Source organism: Lactuca saligna, chromosome 3 (genome assembly GCF_052625555.1).
Source record: "Lactuca saligna cultivar CGN05327 chromosome 3, ASM5262555v1, whole genome shotgun sequence".
Lineage (NCBI taxonomy): Eukaryota > Viridiplantae > Streptophyta > Magnoliopsida > Asterales > Asteraceae > Lactuca > Lactuca saligna.
Window position 1 is genome coordinate 52,780,134 of NC_136419.1, and position 19,858 is coordinate 52,799,991.

Below are 19,858 nucleotides of genomic sequence, written 5' to 3' on the forward strand. Positions count from 1 at the left end.
AAATAGATTGTTTTTTAAATATACTTTTATTGTTATAAGTTTCATTAAAAATTATATAACATAAATAAATTTATTTACGGTGAAAGTTAACATAGAAAGGCTTTAAAAGTAAAACGTAAAAAGGTGGACTTTTGAGACGGATAAAATAATATTGACGAGAATGGCAGAAAAATAATACGGCATGTTTCAAAAGCTCTCTTCACAATCATCATGTGGAGCACAAGCAATAATAAAGTAAAGCTCTTTAATTTATTCCTCTTTTATTGGGTAAAGATGCATTAATAATGATTATTTTGTCTCAAAATTAAATATAAAAAGACAATATTAAACACATGATCTAAGCATGAATAAGTTATATTATGTTGTTTATGGTTATATGTTAAACTAGGTATACTTAATAAAATATAAAATGCGTATTAAGTATTTGAAAATGACTCTTTTATCATCCTTTTTCACTGTTACACCTACCAAAAATAAGATAAAAATGACGTACAAAACTTTATAAAATTTAGCTTGTCACATGAACAACATGAGATGAATAAAATATATACCCTTAATTAAAACGGTTGCCAAAAAATTAAGAAATAGTAAAAATAGTTATCCCTAGTTACATAAATTTTCAGAAACATTAATCATTCAACTTCTTAATAATTTTGCCACATAATTATAGATTGTATGTTCGTAAAAGATTTGTATCAAATATTTATTGCTAAAACTTATGTAATACTGATTTAGTAATCTTCATAAACATGTAAAAGATCAATGTAGTCATGCTCCCCCCTCCCCCAATTCACTAGTTATAAATTGAACCCATATCCATGTTCCACAACCCACAACGTATTCTCCTCTTCCATTTTTTTTTTGAGCATTGTAAACATGAAAATGCTTAGGTTAGTACTGTGCATTGTGGTAGTGTTGCTTAGCATCAAAGCTCAGTTATCAGCTGAAGCAGTTGCAGACTGTAACCCGATCCAGCTGAGTCCATGTGCCACAGCAATCCTATCATCCACCACACCAACTGAAACTTGCTGTGGAAAGATCAAAGAGCAAAGGCCTTGCCTTTGCAACTACATCAAGAACCCTAGATTGCAAAAGTTCATCAACACTCCTAATGCGAGAAAGGTTGCTGATACTTGTGGCACACCTTTCCCCGCTTGTTAATCAAGAAACTTTCTCACTCTCTAGGGTGTGTTTCATTTGTGTTTTGAGGTTATTAATTAGTTCCAAACAAAGGCACTTGCTTTTTTTAGTATGTTGTATGCTACTATGTATGGTGATGGTATTGTTTTTATGTTAATTAATCGTATTATGTAATGGGTTTGTTTAAAAAAAATTAAGAATCTATGTGTCATTTAATGCAAGAAACTAGTTTTGATGGTCAAAGTGCAACTTTTAATTGTAATTTTTTAGGAATGGAGGCAATATCAACACAGATATTGAATGAGAATATGATTCATTAGAGATTTTCCAAAATTCTAAATGGAACTATGAATAATGTGGAGACAAGGAGGGAAAGATCAACATTAAGTTGTATTGTTGATGCGAAGCTTCAACATTGTTTAAAGAAATCTCGATGATTCCTACATGACTACATTTTCACATTGAATGAAGTATAAAACAAAACTGAATCACTCTTAAGAAGAGAAATATGGCCTATCTAATAGAAATATATATATATATGAACATAACTCACACTTGTTTCATAACCATCTGGAAGTATGTTTAAGATGCGTCATGTACTTTCTTGAAGCACTTTCATATGAGGAACAATTTCTGACAAACCAAACACAATCTTCGATTTGTAATATTCATGGTAAATTAAATCAAATGAAGCTAGTAGTTCCTAAAATGTGTACTCGGGTGATTTCACTGATAGATGCCTTAAGACCATGTCTTTTTAGCATGGAGATGTAGGAGACATTGGGTTTATTATGTTGGAATAATGAGATAATCAGTTTAAGAATTTGGTATTTGGGTATTGGATCATTAAGAAGTGATATTAGACCACTCTGTGAATGAATCTAACACTCTTCACAGTCAAGGTATCACAAACAATACTACTTGATCATTCTGAAATAGAGTTGTTATTTATTTGTAAATATCATTTCACATTTAGCCACCAGAATAACATGTGAATATGATGGATATAAACCAAAATGTGAAAAAAAAAAAAATTATATATAGTTTTATCTCTCGACTTCCATTTAGGAAAAATAAGCATTCAAAAGATAACAATTTACTGGTTACTTCTCTATAACAAAACATACCTCGCCTCACAACTCCTACTCTACCTCTTTCTTTCTTTCTTTCCTTTTTCGTTATTTCTCTTTTTTTTTTTCATACAACATGTCAACTAAATATTATGGGTTTGTTACAAAGGTTTAAAATCAATTATGATGATATGATCTCATCTACGTGAAAAGAAAAGATAATCCGGATGGTTGACTTGAAGTGAAGTCAACCAGGTGTCAGCAGCTTGTAACAAAGAGGTCATCAATGGCAATTCATTGGGGACCCACAATGGTGCCTTGAATTTGTATGAAGCAAGACCAAATGCTGGTAATGAGACCACACCCATCCCACTGAAATGCCTTACAACAGGTGGATGCTCACATTCATTGACTGAAACAAAAATAAAGTAATAATAATAATAATAAATTAGTAATGCAACTCGTAAATTTTATAAATATAAAAAAACATTGTTTCTCAGCCTAAAAAATCCAGGGAGATTTATATGATATATATGAATGACCTGTTGTAGGAGTGTGAAGAGAATGAAAAGTTAGAAAACAAGCATCAAGATCTTTCAAGGTGGGCCCCATGGGAATTCTGTATATTGGGTACCTGATAAAAAGCATCAAAAAATGGCCATTAAGTAGTAGAGCATATTATGTGAGAATGAGCAAGTAGCAAAGACCAGATTAAGAATCTGTTTGATTGGATGGAAAGGAATGGAATGAGTTGTGATCATATTTGGTTGGTTAATTCATAAACACTAACAAAATGAAAGGAATCACGTTCCTTTGGAAATGGTCAACAAACAGGATTTTTAATTCCTATGGAGTGAACAATTCCATTCCTTTCCAAACTCTACTGAAAAGGTATTAGCAATCATACCAAGCAACAGACAGCCAACTAGATGGCAGCAAGTCACAACTTCTTAGACTTTTCAATTCAGGGAAGCGTTGAGCAAGATCAAGTATCTGTTACAACAAAAAAACAGAACTAAAGTAATTATCCAAAGATTTATAAATAAAGAATAAAACCCATTTTCTTTGTTTGTATTTAAAGCTAACCTTATCAGTCAAAGGTTCTCTGCCCAAAGGCTGACTCTGTTCCATGTACTCAAATATCAAGCAACTTTGAGTGGTGGCAGAATCACCATCATCACTAGAAAAGTCTTCTTGAACTACATTGCTCTCATCATTCATTGACAAATCATCCATTCGATGAAGAATGTCATTCTTTGGGTGATGATTATTATTCTTCTCCCTTAGATAATGTAAAGAACCCCTTTCATGTTCATAATCACTGCTCCCATCACTACTTGAATCCGTAAATGAGTTATCATCAATATCCTCAGTTGGTTTCCTGTAAAGCAACAGAATAACAAGATTATTTAGATTTCATAAAAGAAGCATAATAGATGCTACTAGTTGGAAAGAGGAAGAAAGGAAGATATTTACTGTTCTAGTACCTGGAATTTATTGAAGAGTTCAAAGGGTCTACATATATTTGAATTCCAGATAAATAAGGCACATAATACTGGATCACACAATTAGCTTCATTCAATATCAAAGGAACTCCAGCACCATAAGCACTCCACTCCTTGAAAGATTCCCACAAATCACCAAGAACAAAGTATGGTTGATATTCCACATCACTTGTCCTCCATCCTCTCATAGTTCTCTGCTGCCAAAAAGTTCAAGTAAAATCATCATTTGGATCAAATACACAACTACAATACCCCTGTTTATATTTTGATTGTCAATATACGAATTCCTTGATTAAAAAATAGAAATATAACATCAAAAGAAAACTCTGTTCACTCATAAAAACTGAAAGGCCACCCTCAGGGCCTCGCTGAATAATAATTCAAGCTGACTTCATTTGCTTTCAAACATGAATTTCGGAGTAGTACCAATGGAGAAAGAGAAAACCACAGCTAAAATGTAAAGTAAATTATACTGCTAAATTATAAATCAAAAATCTGATTAGTTGACTATCTCATACTCAAATTGAATAAACCAAATGTTCCTATAAGTTACTTTACTCCATGATATAACGAATTAGCAATACAAGTATAAACTGAGAAGACTAATTTGAATCAATTGAACTCATTTCAATATAAAAGATTAATATCGGTACAGACCTTGGAGAGATGTTGAACAGGAACAGAAGGCGTAACAGTTTCCAAAAACCGTTCAAGATTACACAACGATGATGTTTCCGGCACGGCCACCACTGAGGATTCCAACGGCACCGGATTTGATGGCTGCATGAGTCGATTCTCCGGCTCCTCCTTGACAGAAGAAGTTGTAGATTGGGTCGGAGTAACGTCACTTTGAGCTCTACGGAGGTTCTCTTGATGCTGACGAATCCTTCTCGCTTTCGCCGGCATGTAAAACCTATCCTCTCCACCACTACTACGTCCATGCTGCAATCCAGCGCCCAACATCTTCACTAAAACCCTAAGTTATAGATCCTTCGATATCACCAATAAAACCGGTCACGAAAGCTACGATTTGTCGACAAATTTAAAAGTCAATGAGTTTGATTTTGATTCATTTTTCTGTTACAGATAAATTAACAAAAAAACAAAACTTTTTGTAAACGAATCGTTAAAACAAGATGAAAATCAGCCGATTAAGGAAGGAGTTGACGGATTCAGAAAAACCCTGCAATTTGACAAAATCAAACGAGATCAAACAAAAGCAACGATTGGTGTTGGCGGGTGTTGTTGGCACCTAAAGGCTAAAACCACTATTAAGAAGTCAAAACCACTATTAGGAGTCAAACCATTAAAAGATAAAATAAAATTTCCATCAAAACGAGGGCACTTGAATTACAGGTTTACTAACTAAAAATCACTTTTGACTTTCTAAATTGAAATTTTAAATCAACGAAAAAAAATTACCATTTGTCATAGGTAGTGATTTTGCCATCGTATCTTTTTATCCATCCATCCACCGAAGAAAATTGTGAATGACAAATATACCCTCAGTCTTATTTTTAGTTTACTGAGATTCGCATATAATAAATTATTATTTTTCTTATATTCTTATAAATTCAAAGTTCTTAAATATTTTAATTTTTATATTAACATTTTTTTTAAATTAATCCATATAATATATGGATATCACAACTAGCATTTTTCAATATATTCATCCATGATCCAATCATTTTTAGATGATATCCACTATCCTATCATTTTTAAACGATAATAAATATGATATATATTTATTAACTTTATTAATAATAAAATAAATATTACAATCTCAATGTATATTTTAAAAATGATATTCATCATCCTATCAATTTTAGATGATAATAAGTGTAATAAATATTTACTAATTTATTAAATCTCATAAATATTATAATCTTAAATGTGTAGCCATATTTATAAAATGACATCTATCTATTACCCTTCTCTCACCCTTTAGCTTTTTTGTGGAGATTATAATGTTCTTGTTTTCTTCTATTAGCTAATAGTTATTGATATGCATATATTAAATTATTAAAAAAAAAAAGTAACTAAATGAAAATGAAATAGAGATGAATGTAATATACAAAAAATGATAATGAAAAAGAGACAAATGTAACATAAAAAAATATCATATTAGCTTGCTATAAATCTATATTTAATAGTTTTCTAACTTAGTTATTTATTTCTAAATAACTATTATGCTTAATAAAACATAAATTAATTATTTTAAATAACTATTATCTTTAATCTCCTAATCTAATAAATAAGTACAATTTTATCACGTGACATATGCTCAGCCCTCCCATCTTTTTTTCCCGCCTAAAATGTCACTACTACAAAACACCTTATAGGACTCGCCAAATAGGTCCCGGTTTCTTGGAAAACCGGGATATATTATGAAAAAACCGGGACTTATAAAGGGAAAAGTTATACGACCCGGTTTAACGGAAAGAACCGGGGTCTATGTTATACTTAAATAACCCATTTCTCAACTTAAAAACCGGTACTTTTGGCTATATGGGTTTGCAACCCGGCCTCTAGAAAAAAACGGGTTCTATTACTATTACTAGAAGAGATAAGTTCAAGTAGCTATATGACCCATTTTTAATTAACAGGGCTTTTTGACTTCTTTTACCAAATATAAATGTGCCTTAATTAATAAGTCAGCTTAATAATACAATTAGCACTCCATAGTTGCAATCAACAGAGTACCAAAACCAAGACTAAATTATTAAATCCACACCAAAACAATTGAATTTCTTCCCTCGATAGTATTGTAACTTGACACATGTAACATCGAACATAGACAAAGTATGCAACTTGTAACATCACAGTTTGAAATTAACCATTGGCTTATAAGTTTTAATTTTAAGGCCAAATACTTTATTACAGGAAAGAGGGCAGCATGGAGGTGACAAGTTTTTTTTTTTTTTTTGAACGGCTCAGACGCTAATAGTCAACAAACACCAACAGGAAGATGGAAACAAATCATACAAAACAACCATCTACAACAAAAACAAAAGAATCTAATGATCCAAAGAACAGAGAACAATATTAAGCAAGCAGAAGATCCCCACCCCCCAAGGGTAAGAAGGTCCAGATAGCGAAAATCTATTCCACCAGCAACCTTGATAGCAGGGCAAGCAAGAATAAAGGCCAACAGAAGAAAAGAAAAATAAATATTCAATCAGCAAGTACCACATCCAAAGAACTCCAAGCAGGGGTAAAAAGGTCATAAATTGAACAAACATCCACCAACTATCTTGAAAATACACAGCAACCAGCAACACACAAGCAATACCAAAGAAAAACAAGAAAGCAATCCCGCAGCTCCGTAACACATAAGAGAAACCGATCAAGAAAACACCTCACAGATGCAAGACAAATCCAAGGGTAAAAACGTCAAAGGGAGTAAACAACTCAGCAAATCAACTTTCTGCCACCAGCATCCATAACAAGAACACCACCAAGCTTAATCACGAGAGCACCCCCAAAAGAACTAGTCTAAACAGAATTTCACCCGCAGTCTCATAGCAAAAATAGAGCCATCAAAGCTAAGAGTAAATCTATGAAGACCAGAAACAAAGATCCATTCAAGATACAACCAAAAATTGAAACCACACATCAATTCGGAAATGTCAATGAGAGAAAAAAACTAAATTTTTTTAAAGAAAAAAACACTAGACAGATAAACAACCACTGCTTCGTTCCATACACTAGTTGAATATTTGGTCATACGGCCGGTTTTAGGATATTTTGGGTAGGGGCACAAACAAAAAAGTGTTAAAACTAGTAAACAAATGGATTATTGCAAGTACATTGCTAATTGCCTAATGTAAAATGTAACACAGTTGTTTGTGTGTTTGAGTCTTGGTCAGAAATGGCATAACAAGAAGATTTGCATTTACTACAATCAAAATCACTTGGTCAGGACCCTGTTAGCATAAGTTAACCATAATGGTTATGGCTAATAATAACAGTTAACCATTATGATAAAAAATGAATTAAAATAAAGTACGTTGCTATTAAAATTGAAAATAAGAAACTATTTACTATAAAAAATACCTTTTATTAAAATAAAGTATATTGCTAAATGCTAATAACAAGAAGATTTGCATGTAGTACAATCAATAGTCTCTAAGTCAGACCCTGTTAGCTGCAAGTTGGAGATTTAAGATTTAATGGAAAATAAGTAAAAATTAAACAATTATACATGCAACAATCTGCCACCAAAACCATAGGCATCCCCGCCTAAATTTCCTTGCAATCTAACCTCTAAGTAATCCCGAAATATTGTAAGTTTTGTTGACCCTGTGCTTTTTAATAAATCTGAACTTATAATCTCATACAGAATAAACGTATGAGAGGGGTACAAAAGGGAGAACAGAAAACAAAAATAAAAGATCAGACCTGAAGTAAGGTAAACATAAATCATGAGCGTTGAATGAGAAACTGAGATACGCAGTACAGATAACGAATCTCTTTGATTGCCGATGGTGTAATTGCTTTCTTTTCTCTCCTTTCTTTCTATGTTTTCTATAATCCTGATCTCTCCTATGTGTATTTATCTCTCCCTACAACAACCCCTCTCGATTTCTTACCCTTTATCGGTCTCTCACTTTTCTCTCTTTTTTTACAATCCTTCTTTCTCTCCTTTCTGTGTATTACTAGTCGAATGGAATGGGTGTTGGTGTATAAAAGAAAACAAATTGTAGTTGATTCTAGAGAGAGGGAGTAGAAAAGGTATATACCAAATCAATCAATGATAGATTAGAAGCTGGAAAAAGATCTAGTTTTGGCGGGAAAAAAAGGATGTAATCCCGCCTTAAAAAAATAAATAAAACGTTAAATTTATAAAAGAAAGTAATATTTAGGGATGATCAGTTTCTACCACATTCCGATCACGTAAAGGTAGTGTACCGGAACCGGTACCGAATCGTACCGAATTTAAAAACATGGGACGGTAGTTGGTACTCTAAATACATGAAATTCAGGAATCGGTATTGTCGGTATCGGGTACCGAGTACCAGTACCATTCTCGTTACCGGTTCCGGTGATGTTAATTCAGTTCAGTACTCGGGATTAACTTTCGATCAAATTCGGTATTCGAGAAATCGGGAACGGTACGGGTCGGTATCGGTTCCGTCCCACGCTCATCCCTAGTAATATTTACGAAAACATACGTTTAAAAAAATAGATTTTAAGAATACATTATTTTTTTACAGTTTAATCATTAAGATTTTTTAATTCTTACAATACTGAATTATCTGATTTGTTTCAATGTTAACAATTTTAACAAGTTTTGTCGGTTGCTTCCTGACAACCTTATGCCACGTCCGACTCCCTTTTTTAAACCCATTACCACGTGAGCTTCCAGGTAACCCTATGCCCTCATACCTTAAAAACTTATTTCTTCAACCGACACCTTTGCCATGCTCATCACCTGTCTTCCAAACCCATGCCTCTACCTACAAAACTTCTCCATAGCAGAGATGGTGCTTCCACTGACGAGGCTTCCCCAATTGGGTCTTGATACGAGTAAGCAATTTCATAACCATGTGTCCTTTAGGTCCCATGTTCTCGATCGATATACATAATATCGATATTTCTGTTTGGAGTTCATGAAACCCTTGAATCGATGATTGGTTGAGTCATTTGATTGCTATAGTATTTCTAGCATTCTCCAAACACCCTTTATAAACATTACAAAATCCTCCATTGCATATGACACATTTTCCCTAAATTAATCAGTAGCAAATTTCGCCTCTGCGAGTGTATAATGATGGAAACAATTATGATGGAAGTAACGAGCATAACAACTTTAGAGACTTCGATTCATTAGAATTGATTCCCATGATGAATTGTCCATGGCTAGCCTTCGATAACATACAAGCATAATAACTAGAACATATAACAAGATTAATCCTCCCCCAACACCTTCAAGTATCACAACAAAGGCTTTGAAAGACTCACTCAAGCACAAACAAGTGATGCAAGGAAGTAAATTCTTGTTTACTTCATTAAAGGGATGGTTCTAGTTTAAGTCTTCCTTAAATGAATCGCCTCCTTAAATGCATCAACTCGATCGACTAACCATTTAATAGTTCAAAAAAGTTACCTTTATTATTTAAGTCTTCATTCTTGGCCACAAAATGCTAATCATTTTCGGAGTAGGAACCTAACAGAGTCAATTAAAGCATTTAAACGAGTACATTTTTTTTTCCTGTAAAGTAGTTTGTTTCTCATGTAACGTCCCAAAATTTCATAATAGATTTTTCATTTAAAATAAGTTAACAAATTAAAACAGTTTACTTAAAAATGTTAAGTAACATTCATTTATTTTAATATCTAAACATTAGTAGATTTGAATTACAAAATTGCGGAAACAAAATCTTTGATGGGAGTGTACAGTCTTGCCGATCTCCTCTCATGAACAACCTGCAAAATATTTAATCCACAACTGTGAACATAAAGCTTTGTATATTCCCCAATATACCACATATTCTATAACATCCTGTTTCAAGATCATTTCTATTTCAGGGCGATGATCGAGGATTGAGGAATTAGTAGGCTTAGGATCCTTAAAGAAGTTAGTATGGGCTCTATTGGAGGTGGATGATGTGTATTGGATAATCCGGGTATTCGGTTTGTGGTTTGGAGTTAAAGGGTAGTTCGGTAATTTGTCAGCTTAGGCTTCTATAGGAAAATGGATGTTTGTTCGGGGTATAGTAAGGCGGGTACGAGTTTATTAAAACATAGAGCTTCTCGTCACCTTTTTATGGATATATGGATCGTTGGAATCAGGTGTATATTGAAGTAGTATGATGGAGGAAATGTCGTGTACGCGTAGCGTACTGTGAGGGTAATGATCGGGGGGGGGGGGGGGGGGGGGTCCGAAGATGTATTTCGGGCGTACAGAAGTATACGCGGGGTGTACGCTAAGAACCTTGAAAACCATAATTATGGGGTTGGCCACTATTTAAGCATCCCTATGGACTTGAACCCCTCATTTCATCAACCTCCTTGTCCTCCTTACCGTACTTCCGAACCCTAATCCCACCTTGTGTGTTTTTTAGCTTAGAATGCCTTTTTGTGGTGTATTTGATGGGTTTTGAGCATAACAACATTCCTATGGTATTCATGCGAACCCTAATGCTTGTATCTAGTTTTTCTAATTGTACATGCAAATTGTCCAAGACTTGCAAAACCCTAATCTAGCATACAACAAAACTAATTGAATCTCAAATAGACAAGTTAAATGATTACCTTGGTTGTTGATTGAGGATCTTGAAGCTTTGAGAACCTTAGCACCCCAAATGTTGTGCCTCTAATGAATCACAAACACCAAAAACAATTGGATGAAGCAAGAGAGAGAGGGGAGAGGTGAAAATCGGCTCCAAGACATCTAGGGTTAGGTGTAGCCGATTTCCCATGCCCCAAGGGGTCTTTGTATGGGTGTGAGTTTAAGGTTTCAGTCATTATCCTTATCCGGTTATTTAGCCTCCAAGACATCTAGGGTTTGGTGTTTTTGATGCTCTTTAAAGGAAGTATAAGGAGAATTGATGCAAGGATCAAGCAAGAAACATCTTCTCATATTTGATATTGCATTATGGACCTTTTTAAGTGTCTAAGACTCGAACTTTATGCTTATAGGTTGTTAGATTTATACCACTGACCCTTTTATCTTCAAGTTTAAGCAAGTTGAAGTGACGGGGTTCCATAAAGTTGGAAACTTTATGGATACTTATAGCCATCTGAGTGATATATGGTTAAAATCTAGAATTTGGTTGTGTATTGGACCCTTGCACGACTTTTGGGTCATTTTCTTGGCTTTTAATCTATATTAGATAGAGGACATGAATGGAGCATGCATGTCTATAAAGTTGTCATTTTATGAACCTTTGGAGCCCCTTAAAGCTATCTGGAAAGTGGGAGTTGAAGACTTAACATATCAAGGACTCTAACCATTAATTTGTTGTATCAAATTGTAGGCACGATGTGACATTAAGGATGTCACGACGTGACAATGAAGCTTTCACGATTATATTATCATGTTATTTTCACGACATGACCAAGGAGGCTTCATGTTGCGATGCTTGTTGAGTGGGCTGTCAGCAACCAAGTTGGCTGAGTTAGAGCGAGGCAAGTTGGAATCGGGCTGAGTGTGTCCTCACAACGTGACCAAGGGCTGGTCATGACATAACCAAGGGATGGTCACGATGTGAGGATCAATGATTGATATTGTTGGTTGTTGAATTTGGACTTTGACCATTGACTTGTTGGTATGGGTTGAGTTTTAGTGAAGATTGTTGGATTTAGTGTGTAGACTAAGGTTGGACCTTGTATGTTTTGATAGAAGTGTTGTAGCATCTATTGCGGGCCATTGAGCTGTGATTAGCTGATTTTGTGAGTCAGGTGATTTTTCTCACTATACTATGTAAGATGCTAGCTGTATTTGTGACTCTTGCATGTACGTTAGGTGAGACCCGTTATGTATGTTAAGTGAGGCCCATTGGGTGGGACTCGTTTTTATGATGATCGAGGACCGTTTGGTGAGATCCGTTTGCATGATGTGCGAATCCCATTGGGTGAGATCCGTCTCCATGTTGGGCGAGGCCTGTTATATATGTGGGCGATGCTCGTTATGTATGTGGGTGAGCCTCGTTATATGTTGGGCGAGACCCGTATGTTTATGTGGTATTTTAGGGAACTCACTAGCTTTGTGCTTACAGTTTGTGGTTTAAACATTTTCAGGTACTTCTAGTTCCAAAGGGAAGAGCTCAGCTTGATTGCATTATGTCCCTTTATGGCTTTTTCCACACTTTTACTTTTGATATACTATGATGTTTGAAAATAAATCTTACTTTGTTTGTTTTGGATCAATTGGTTGGTATGACTCGATGCTTTAAAATGAAAAATTTTATTGATATTTTGGGATGTTACACAAAAGGACACTATTATTTATAGTAATATTATCAGGCTTTGTTATGGCTATGGGTACTAATTTCCATCAGATAGATGAGAAAAGAGAAGAGTAGATTGATAAGGAAAGAAATAATAACAATGTATCTTATGTATCATAACCGAGAAAAGAGAAGAGTAGATTGATAAGAAAAGAAATAATAACAGTGTATGTTATGTATCATAACCATTCATTCTAGCTGAACAAGCTATGTAAGTATTATATGTTGAGGATCCAAAGGACTTTGGAAAGCACATCATCATGCATAGCAAACAGCATATACTTGTTGTTAATGATGTTGTGGATGAGGAATAGTACGATAAGTTTGACGAGCTACCACCATTTTCTACCGGCATGCCATCTTCAAATGATGATGTTGATGGCACCACTTACTTACGGTCAAATCACGATGAAGGATTATGGATATCATAACCCACTGATAAGCCTGTATGGTTTGGCCATGTCTATCAAAGCCGGAAGTAGGGTAGCTTAAAGGATAAGCAATAAAATATGAAAGTTATTTTGAGTGTTTTAGCTGAATAAGGATTATTATTCAGTTTGTTTAGTTAATTATATGTGCATAATAGGATACTTATTCCTAATTTATATGATATTGTTTAAAGTTGTTTAGCATATCACTATAAACGTGGTGCACCATTGATTCTTATTTTTATGCAATTAATAAAACTAGTCAAAGACAATTTTGTTGATTACATGTTCTCAAATTAAGGCCTATCGATTCTAATCCTAAGGACCAAATTTCGTATCTATCACCAACATAATAAAGCTAGTCAAAGACTATTTTAGAGATTCATTGTTCTCGAATTAAGACCTATGGATTCTAATCCTAGGGACCGAATGTCATACCTCACACCCACATACTTTGGAAAGTAAAACCAGTTAATTCAATATGAAATGTGAAAGTGATTGTAAATTGCTCATCACTTTTATTTTAGCCTTCTTCCGTATTTAAAAACATAGATACATAAAAAATAACAAAAGTATATAAAAATTAACAAAAGTATTTAATAAAATGTGGATCCAAATAAACAATACAAATTAAAAATATAAGGGAATCCTCCATAGTATTTGGTTGGACGAAAAAGTAAATAAATATATGGTTTTACATTTGTATTGATTCAAATCTATGCCAAAATTATTTAAAAGATAAAGTGGTTTTGGATGACTTATTTTGAGGTAAAATTTTGGATATCCCGCTATGAAAATTCAATATCCCGCCAACAATTTTGGGGTCCAATCGATTAGAACTTACACCAGTACATACTCTTTAGCCCTCTTCTTCTCCAGTCCACTGCAGCAACCGACGAATTTGACCACCGCACCGTCGCCTCAAACCCTTCTCCCGTGCCTCAACCGACGACTTCAGTTCATCGTTTCGACCATCACATCGGTGTGTCAAACACTTCTCCTCTCCTAGATTAACCCTATCTCATTCCTCGTCTCACTAGCTAGGTCACCAAATCATTGCTCGTGTAGCAATATTCAATCGTCTATACGACTCCACATTTCTATTGCTGTTGTACTTTGTATGTTTATTAATTTGTATATTTATGTTTTCTTATTTCCTTTGATTATTATAGCTTCGAGTGTGTTGATTATAGACGACAACAATCCACGCTACGTTGAGCAACAAATATCGATTTGGGTATCGATATTTCCCTCTCTACATCAATATGTAAATTTTTTTTTTGAAAAAATATGTTTTTGTGTGTGTATGTGTTAGAGGTTAAAGATGGCAACCAAATTTGTCATATTTTTACAACTTATACAAAATCTTACTCCCCATAACTTGATACCGACAGAAAAATTAAAATTTGTTGATATCAGCACTTAAAGGGACTTTTTACTCTCCGTGTAAAGATTTGGTGAGGAAGCACAATGTATTTAGTAAGTGATATTTCAGTGATGGTTTTGTGTCATTTTTAAATTATATAACCAGGTTCCTGTTATATTTAATGCATATGGTATTCTAAACTTTGTTATCTTTAGTTGACAAAAATACCCCTCCACATTTCAATCCTTTTTCAACCATAAAAAAGATTAATCGGCATGTATAATCAATATAAGTGGCATATCCAGGATAAAAAGATGGAAATCAATAGAAATTGTTTGAACTGGTTCACCTGGAGCTTCATTATCATATCAATTATCAGGTTATAATCATCCTAATTTCTTAATATCTATGAGTTTTATTTCTTTATAATTTTAATATTTTATATCTACCCAAGTGTTTTATATTTGAAGTGCAAAATTCAATTTGGGCTAAAAAATTAGAGGAATATGCTTTTACAGGATCACATCGTTTATTGCCATATTTGTGTTTATGGCCATGCCAATGGCATCCATTTGTGCTATTAAGGGATCGATACCAAAACAAGTTTCATTATTTTGTTGCTAAAGTTTGGGCTTCTATGACAATCACTCCATTTTTTAGACTGAAATTTCAAGGTTCCAAGAATCCACCCCCATAAGATTATCTTGTTGTTTACTTGTCTAACCACCAAACTTTTTGGACATATATACCCTCTTGACTCTAGGGAGTAACTTCAAATTCATTAGCAAGATGTATTCTTTATGTATTATGTACTCTTTTTCTATTGTTCAGGACCACACATCATCGGAGATTCAAAAATAGATGTCACCACAATTCGTGTGCAAGGGGAATATATTCGTACCTCTACAAAACATCTTGCATTTTATCCAAGTTGGTACAATTATTTCATCAAATGGTCTTTATCTTTGTCATTATAGATAAAATGTGTACACTGTAGTTGGTTTCACAAGATTTATGTGTTTTCAACTATGTGTCTCACATCGTTTCTTGTTGCGCCGTACCTGCAAAAGTATCATAAGTTTCTATCTGTATTATTAGTTATTTGTGTATTTTGTTCATTTATACTAAAATTTCTAAACATAATTAGTGTACATTGGGTCCTCTTGGTGATTTGCCCTTCAAGTCGTGTCACATACATTTTGGATTCTCTTATGAAACCTAAGCAAAATCCTCTCGACACCTACTACCTGCTACCTGCTCAAACTTTTGGACACGTAAGAAATTTCTTAGTAGACATGAAAATTACATTCTTTCTATAAACTTGAACATAACTCAATTGGTTGTTTATTTTTAGGGATTTTGCTAGGTATGAAAAAACGCATCAACTCCAATTGTATGGATGTTCGCTGAGGTAATTTATCTTATTACTTATCCAACAGTCAGATGTTGTAGTTTCATTTGTCTTGATTATGTTTCCTTTCTATCATAATTTTAATGAAACCAAGTTGGCGTTTCCGAGAGTCAGCTGAGCGGGCACTATGTAATGAAATAGATGTTTGATTTTGTAATCACCAGGCAATATGGATTCCCGAATAGTGTAAGTACTTATTAAATACTTTTTTGTTCATTTATTTTGTGCCAAGAAACATGTTATGTTATTTATTAGTTTAATTTAATATTTTATATAATTTGGTACCCTTGGGAATGGAAAAACTCCCTTAGAGGAAAAGGTGTTGGTTACGATTGTTGCTACGTGGACTAGGGAATTTCAGAATAACTATATGAATGATGTTGTCTAAAAGTACATATAAGGTTAGTTGTTAAGCATTAAAACATCCTACTTTTAGTTTAATGATTGTTTGTTAAACTCATTTTGAAATATTAGACAAAAAATTGATTCTTTGTTGTGTTTATTTTTCAGTGAGAATGGAGGACTCCTTCTACACTTGATTATGTGACAATTCTACTTCGATGCAACAACAATTTATTTTTTGAAAAAATTGATATAAGTTTTATGTAGTAAGATATGATCAAATCAAGTTGTTTTTTGTGACACGCAAACACGTTTATATTAATGGCAATAATGATTGGTTATTTAGCATGTCTACATTAACATAATTTGCTAACCGGAGCATACTTTTTTGTATTGAATATATGTTTTGGCTGTAAGTCTTAATTGTGTTGGTGGTTAATTGTAATGTATTTTTTGATGTAAGCCCTGTTAGTTATTTTCATAAAAGAAATATTAAAAAAAAACAGCTTTCCTTAAATGACCCGGTTATTATAATGGAACCGGTGTAGATGTAATTGTTATATAACCCGGTTTTCAGAATTGGAACCGGGTCTTATCTCCATATATGACTCGGTTTTGTATGGTAGAACCGAGTCCAAATCTCCTTGCGTGCCCATGTTTTGTATACTCCAATATCTTTATATGTCATGTTTGTTAAAAAAACCGCATCCTTTTTAATTTGATAGAACCCGGTTTTGGAACCGGGTTTTAATTCTTTTTTCGCATAGGACTTGCCGACAATAGGACCCGGTTGAAAACCGGGTTATTTAATGGATATAACCGGGTTCTATAAGCCTTTTTGTAGTAGTGTGTCTATGTGATTTTCGTTGTTGCCCTTCAACCGAATATTATGTCCATCTATCGGTGGAAACTCTTCTAATCAGCAATCATTAACAAATCATCGGCTTAATCGCAAAAAATCAGAAAGTAATCTCCAAATTTGAATCACATCTAGTATAAATTTCATATATTCTTCGAACTCATGTATAATGGATCACAAATTAATCTGCAATGAAGCTAATCATCTCCCTCCGCTTCGTCTCTATATCAGGTATATTTTGCCCTAATCTAAGTTATTGTCACTATGATCAATAATGTTAAGATTAATTGATGGTTTCTCTTTGATTTTTGGTATATTATGAAAGAAGTCATTTATCAGGTTTATCATTTATGTTTAAATCTTCGTTTCTTTTTTTATTTTGGTATGAGTTCTTTGGTTTCCCACCTTTTTTTCTTCCGGGTTCATTTGCTTCGATCTTTATTTTGGTCTTCCATCGTTTTTTATGAAATAACAATTTTTTTGTGAAATTCTTTATAGGGTTTTCAGTATGTATTGGTATTGCTGATTTTTTGGAATAAAGAAAATAAGGTTTTGTTCGATATTGGTTCCTAAGTTTGGTTCTTTTTTTCCATGAATTCCAATAAGCCATTTCTTTTATTTCCATCTTTATCTACAAATGAGCCTTTTGAGCCTTTGTACTTTGATTTCGAAAAAAAAAAAGAAAAAAAATTGAGAGGTTATCAGATTTACCCTTGATGAATTCAAATTAATTGTGGCATGTGATTATTAATGAAATCAAATTTTAGGTATGCTTTTGTGTGTTTGATATAGTGATTTATTCATCAAATTACAACGTTTTGTTGTCATTTCTTGGGTTATTACTTTATATCTCGAAATGGGTTTAATAACATGCAGTCAAATTTTGGAAGAGTTTTATATTCACTTTTTATCAAATAAATCAATTTGGGTAGAGTTATTTGTTCTTGGACTAACGATAATGTTTTCCATCTATATAGGTGACGTAATGATTATTTACAATCATAGGAAAGGATACCCATCTTATATGAGGATGAAAGTATATTTATAATGGATGCCAACTGTGATTATCGAAATGTTAAGGTTTGTAAGTTTTGTTTATATTTTGTTATTTTGGTCTCTTGTTGACTTTTTTAGAGATAGTTATGATGAGTTGATATGCATTTTGTGCAAAAATGCAAAGAACATAGAGAGAATTTCACGGGAAAACATTATATATGAAGGTTTTCATGGTTTAGTCACAATTTTTCAAGGAAAGTGGACTGCATAAAGAACGCATCTTTCTCTAACATGATTGTAATGTTTTCCTTATAGGTTGATCTTGGGAAGCCAACTAACAAGGGAATCACATCCACTGCCATGGTTTGAGACATTGCACAATTGATTGTTAGTTTTGTGTGCTTTGTTGACATGGTGGTTGAGATTATTAGGATGATTTTGTTAAAGAGTGATACATTTCAGTTTTTAAATCATAGTATGATTTAAAAACTTAACCAGCCCCTCGTGTCCTTTTTTGCATAAAAATAAGGTTGGATAGAACAAAGTTTGGCTATCTGCAGCTAAACATATCAAAAGCAGCCGTGAGAGTAAGTTGAAGTATTATCATAGTTCATTTATCCTTTTATAAATGATCAATATTCATTTATTTATAGAACCTTCACTGTTTCTGGGAAGTTAAATCCTAAAGAAGTTCTGAGAACCACATTATCTTCATTGCCAGATGAGGTTGTGGATACTGTTGGTGTTACTTCATTGCCTTATGAGGATTCTTTTTCAAAAAGGAAAGAAACTTGTAATTCTTTAAAATTCATGAGGAACTCATCAAGGTTCTCATTTCTCATGTCTTTCATCCAAAATTTTACCTTTTTTCTTAATCTAAGGATAAAATTGTCATTTCATCTTATTCAGGAGGAAGAAGAGAAAAAATAAGAACAACAAGCTAAAATGAAGCAATCAATGGATATCAACAAAGATGTGGCATTAGAAGAAATGATTAATCCAACAGCTTCAAAAATTCAAGAACAAGGTCGGTATCACTTACTATTTTTAATATACAATGACCAATAAAAACTTATTATATGTGATTAAATTCATATGTAGTTAACGTACATAAAAACAAGTATGAAAACATATAATAAGAATAAAAAACTAAAATTTAAGTTAATAACTAATTATAAAGTTTTTCTATCAAACACTTAAAAGCGTTTAGTGTCAAATCATAATAATTTAATAAATAGTTTCAACAATGTTATTTTAACACTCTTGAAAATATCATACAAATAGTACCACATGAAATAGACAATGATGTTATTATAAGAGTCTTCTTTTCCATGAATGCTTCATTGATTATTAAATTACAATGTGTATAATTCATTGATTATGTATATTATTATGTGTAATTTTAAATCTTATTTGTAACATCCCAAAAATCAAAGTAAACTTTTCAATTTCAAAACCAATCCAAAAACCGTAAATGTTTACAGATGATAGTTCCCAAAAGTCAAAACCATAAATCAAAGTTTTCCAAAATCAAATCTCATAAAATCCGAAGGATATGCACGATTAAGCCTTCGTCTTACCCCAATCTCCTGAAGTACCTGAAACCATAACAATCAAACTGTAAGCCAAATCCTAGTGAGTTCCCCTAAAGTACCTCACACAACCATACAGATAACAACATGCATATACGAGCCTTCAGCCTGACTAGACCGCCTCACAAGACCTACAACCTACCTGGGCCGCTCTCCAGGCCAAAGCCTTCAGCCTGACTGGATAGCCTCACAAGG

The 19,858-nt window shown here is 33.4% G+C and overlaps 1 protein-coding gene and 1 long non-coding RNA gene across 4 annotated transcripts; one reads left to right on the forward strand and one right to left on the reverse strand.

The window, feature by feature from the left end:
* Positions 1-2,159: 2,159 nt before the first annotated feature.
* Positions 2,160-8,438, reverse strand: LOC145036555 (uncharacterized). 3 transcript variants are annotated; one of them, XM_078985018.1, is made up of 7 exons: positions 8,117-8,438; positions 4,373-4,738; positions 3,698-3,912; positions 3,297-3,591; positions 3,118-3,203; positions 2,753-2,844; positions 2,160-2,622 (listed from the first exon to the last, which is right to left on the reverse strand). In XM_078985018.1, exons 2-7 carry the CDS (start codon positions 4,676-4,678, stop codon positions 2,408-2,410), a joined length of 1,209 nt encoding a protein of 402 aa, XP_078841144.1. In that variant the 5' UTR covers positions 4,679-4,738; positions 8,117-8,438; the 3' UTR covers positions 2,160-2,407. The 3 variants fall into 3 exon arrangements, with proteins under 3 accessions (XP_078841144.1, XP_078841143.1, XP_078841145.1); XM_078985017.1 differs by having other exon boundaries at positions 4,373-4,898; XM_078985019.1 differs by lacking the exon at positions 8,117-8,438 and having other exon boundaries at positions 3,698-3,909; positions 4,373-5,259.
* A 7,701-nt stretch (positions 8,439-16,139) lies between these two features.
* On the forward strand, positions 16,140-16,557 carry LOC145033675 (uncharacterized). Its single transcript, XR_013677649.1, has 2 exons — positions 16,140-16,275; positions 16,385-16,557. It is a non-coding gene; the product is annotated as an uncharacterized LOC145033675 (long non-coding RNA).
* The last annotated feature ends 3,301 nt before the right edge of the window (positions 16,558-19,858 follow it).

Excerpts from the sequence above, each read along its gene's own strand:
- LOC145036555 (XM_078985018.1), bottom strand. The coding sequence starts at position 4,678 with ATGTTGGGCGCTGGATTGCAGCATGGACGTAGTAGTGGTGGAGAGGAT. Across the intron at positions 3,913-4,372 it reads CTGTTCAACATCTCTCCAAG|CAGAGAACTATGAGAGGATG; the intron begins GTCTGTACCGAT and ends ACTTTTTGGCAG. Across the intron at positions 3,204-3,296 it reads GAGAACCTTTGACTGATAAG|ATACTTGATCTTGCTCAACG; the intron begins GTTAGCTTTAAA and ends TTGTTGTAACAG.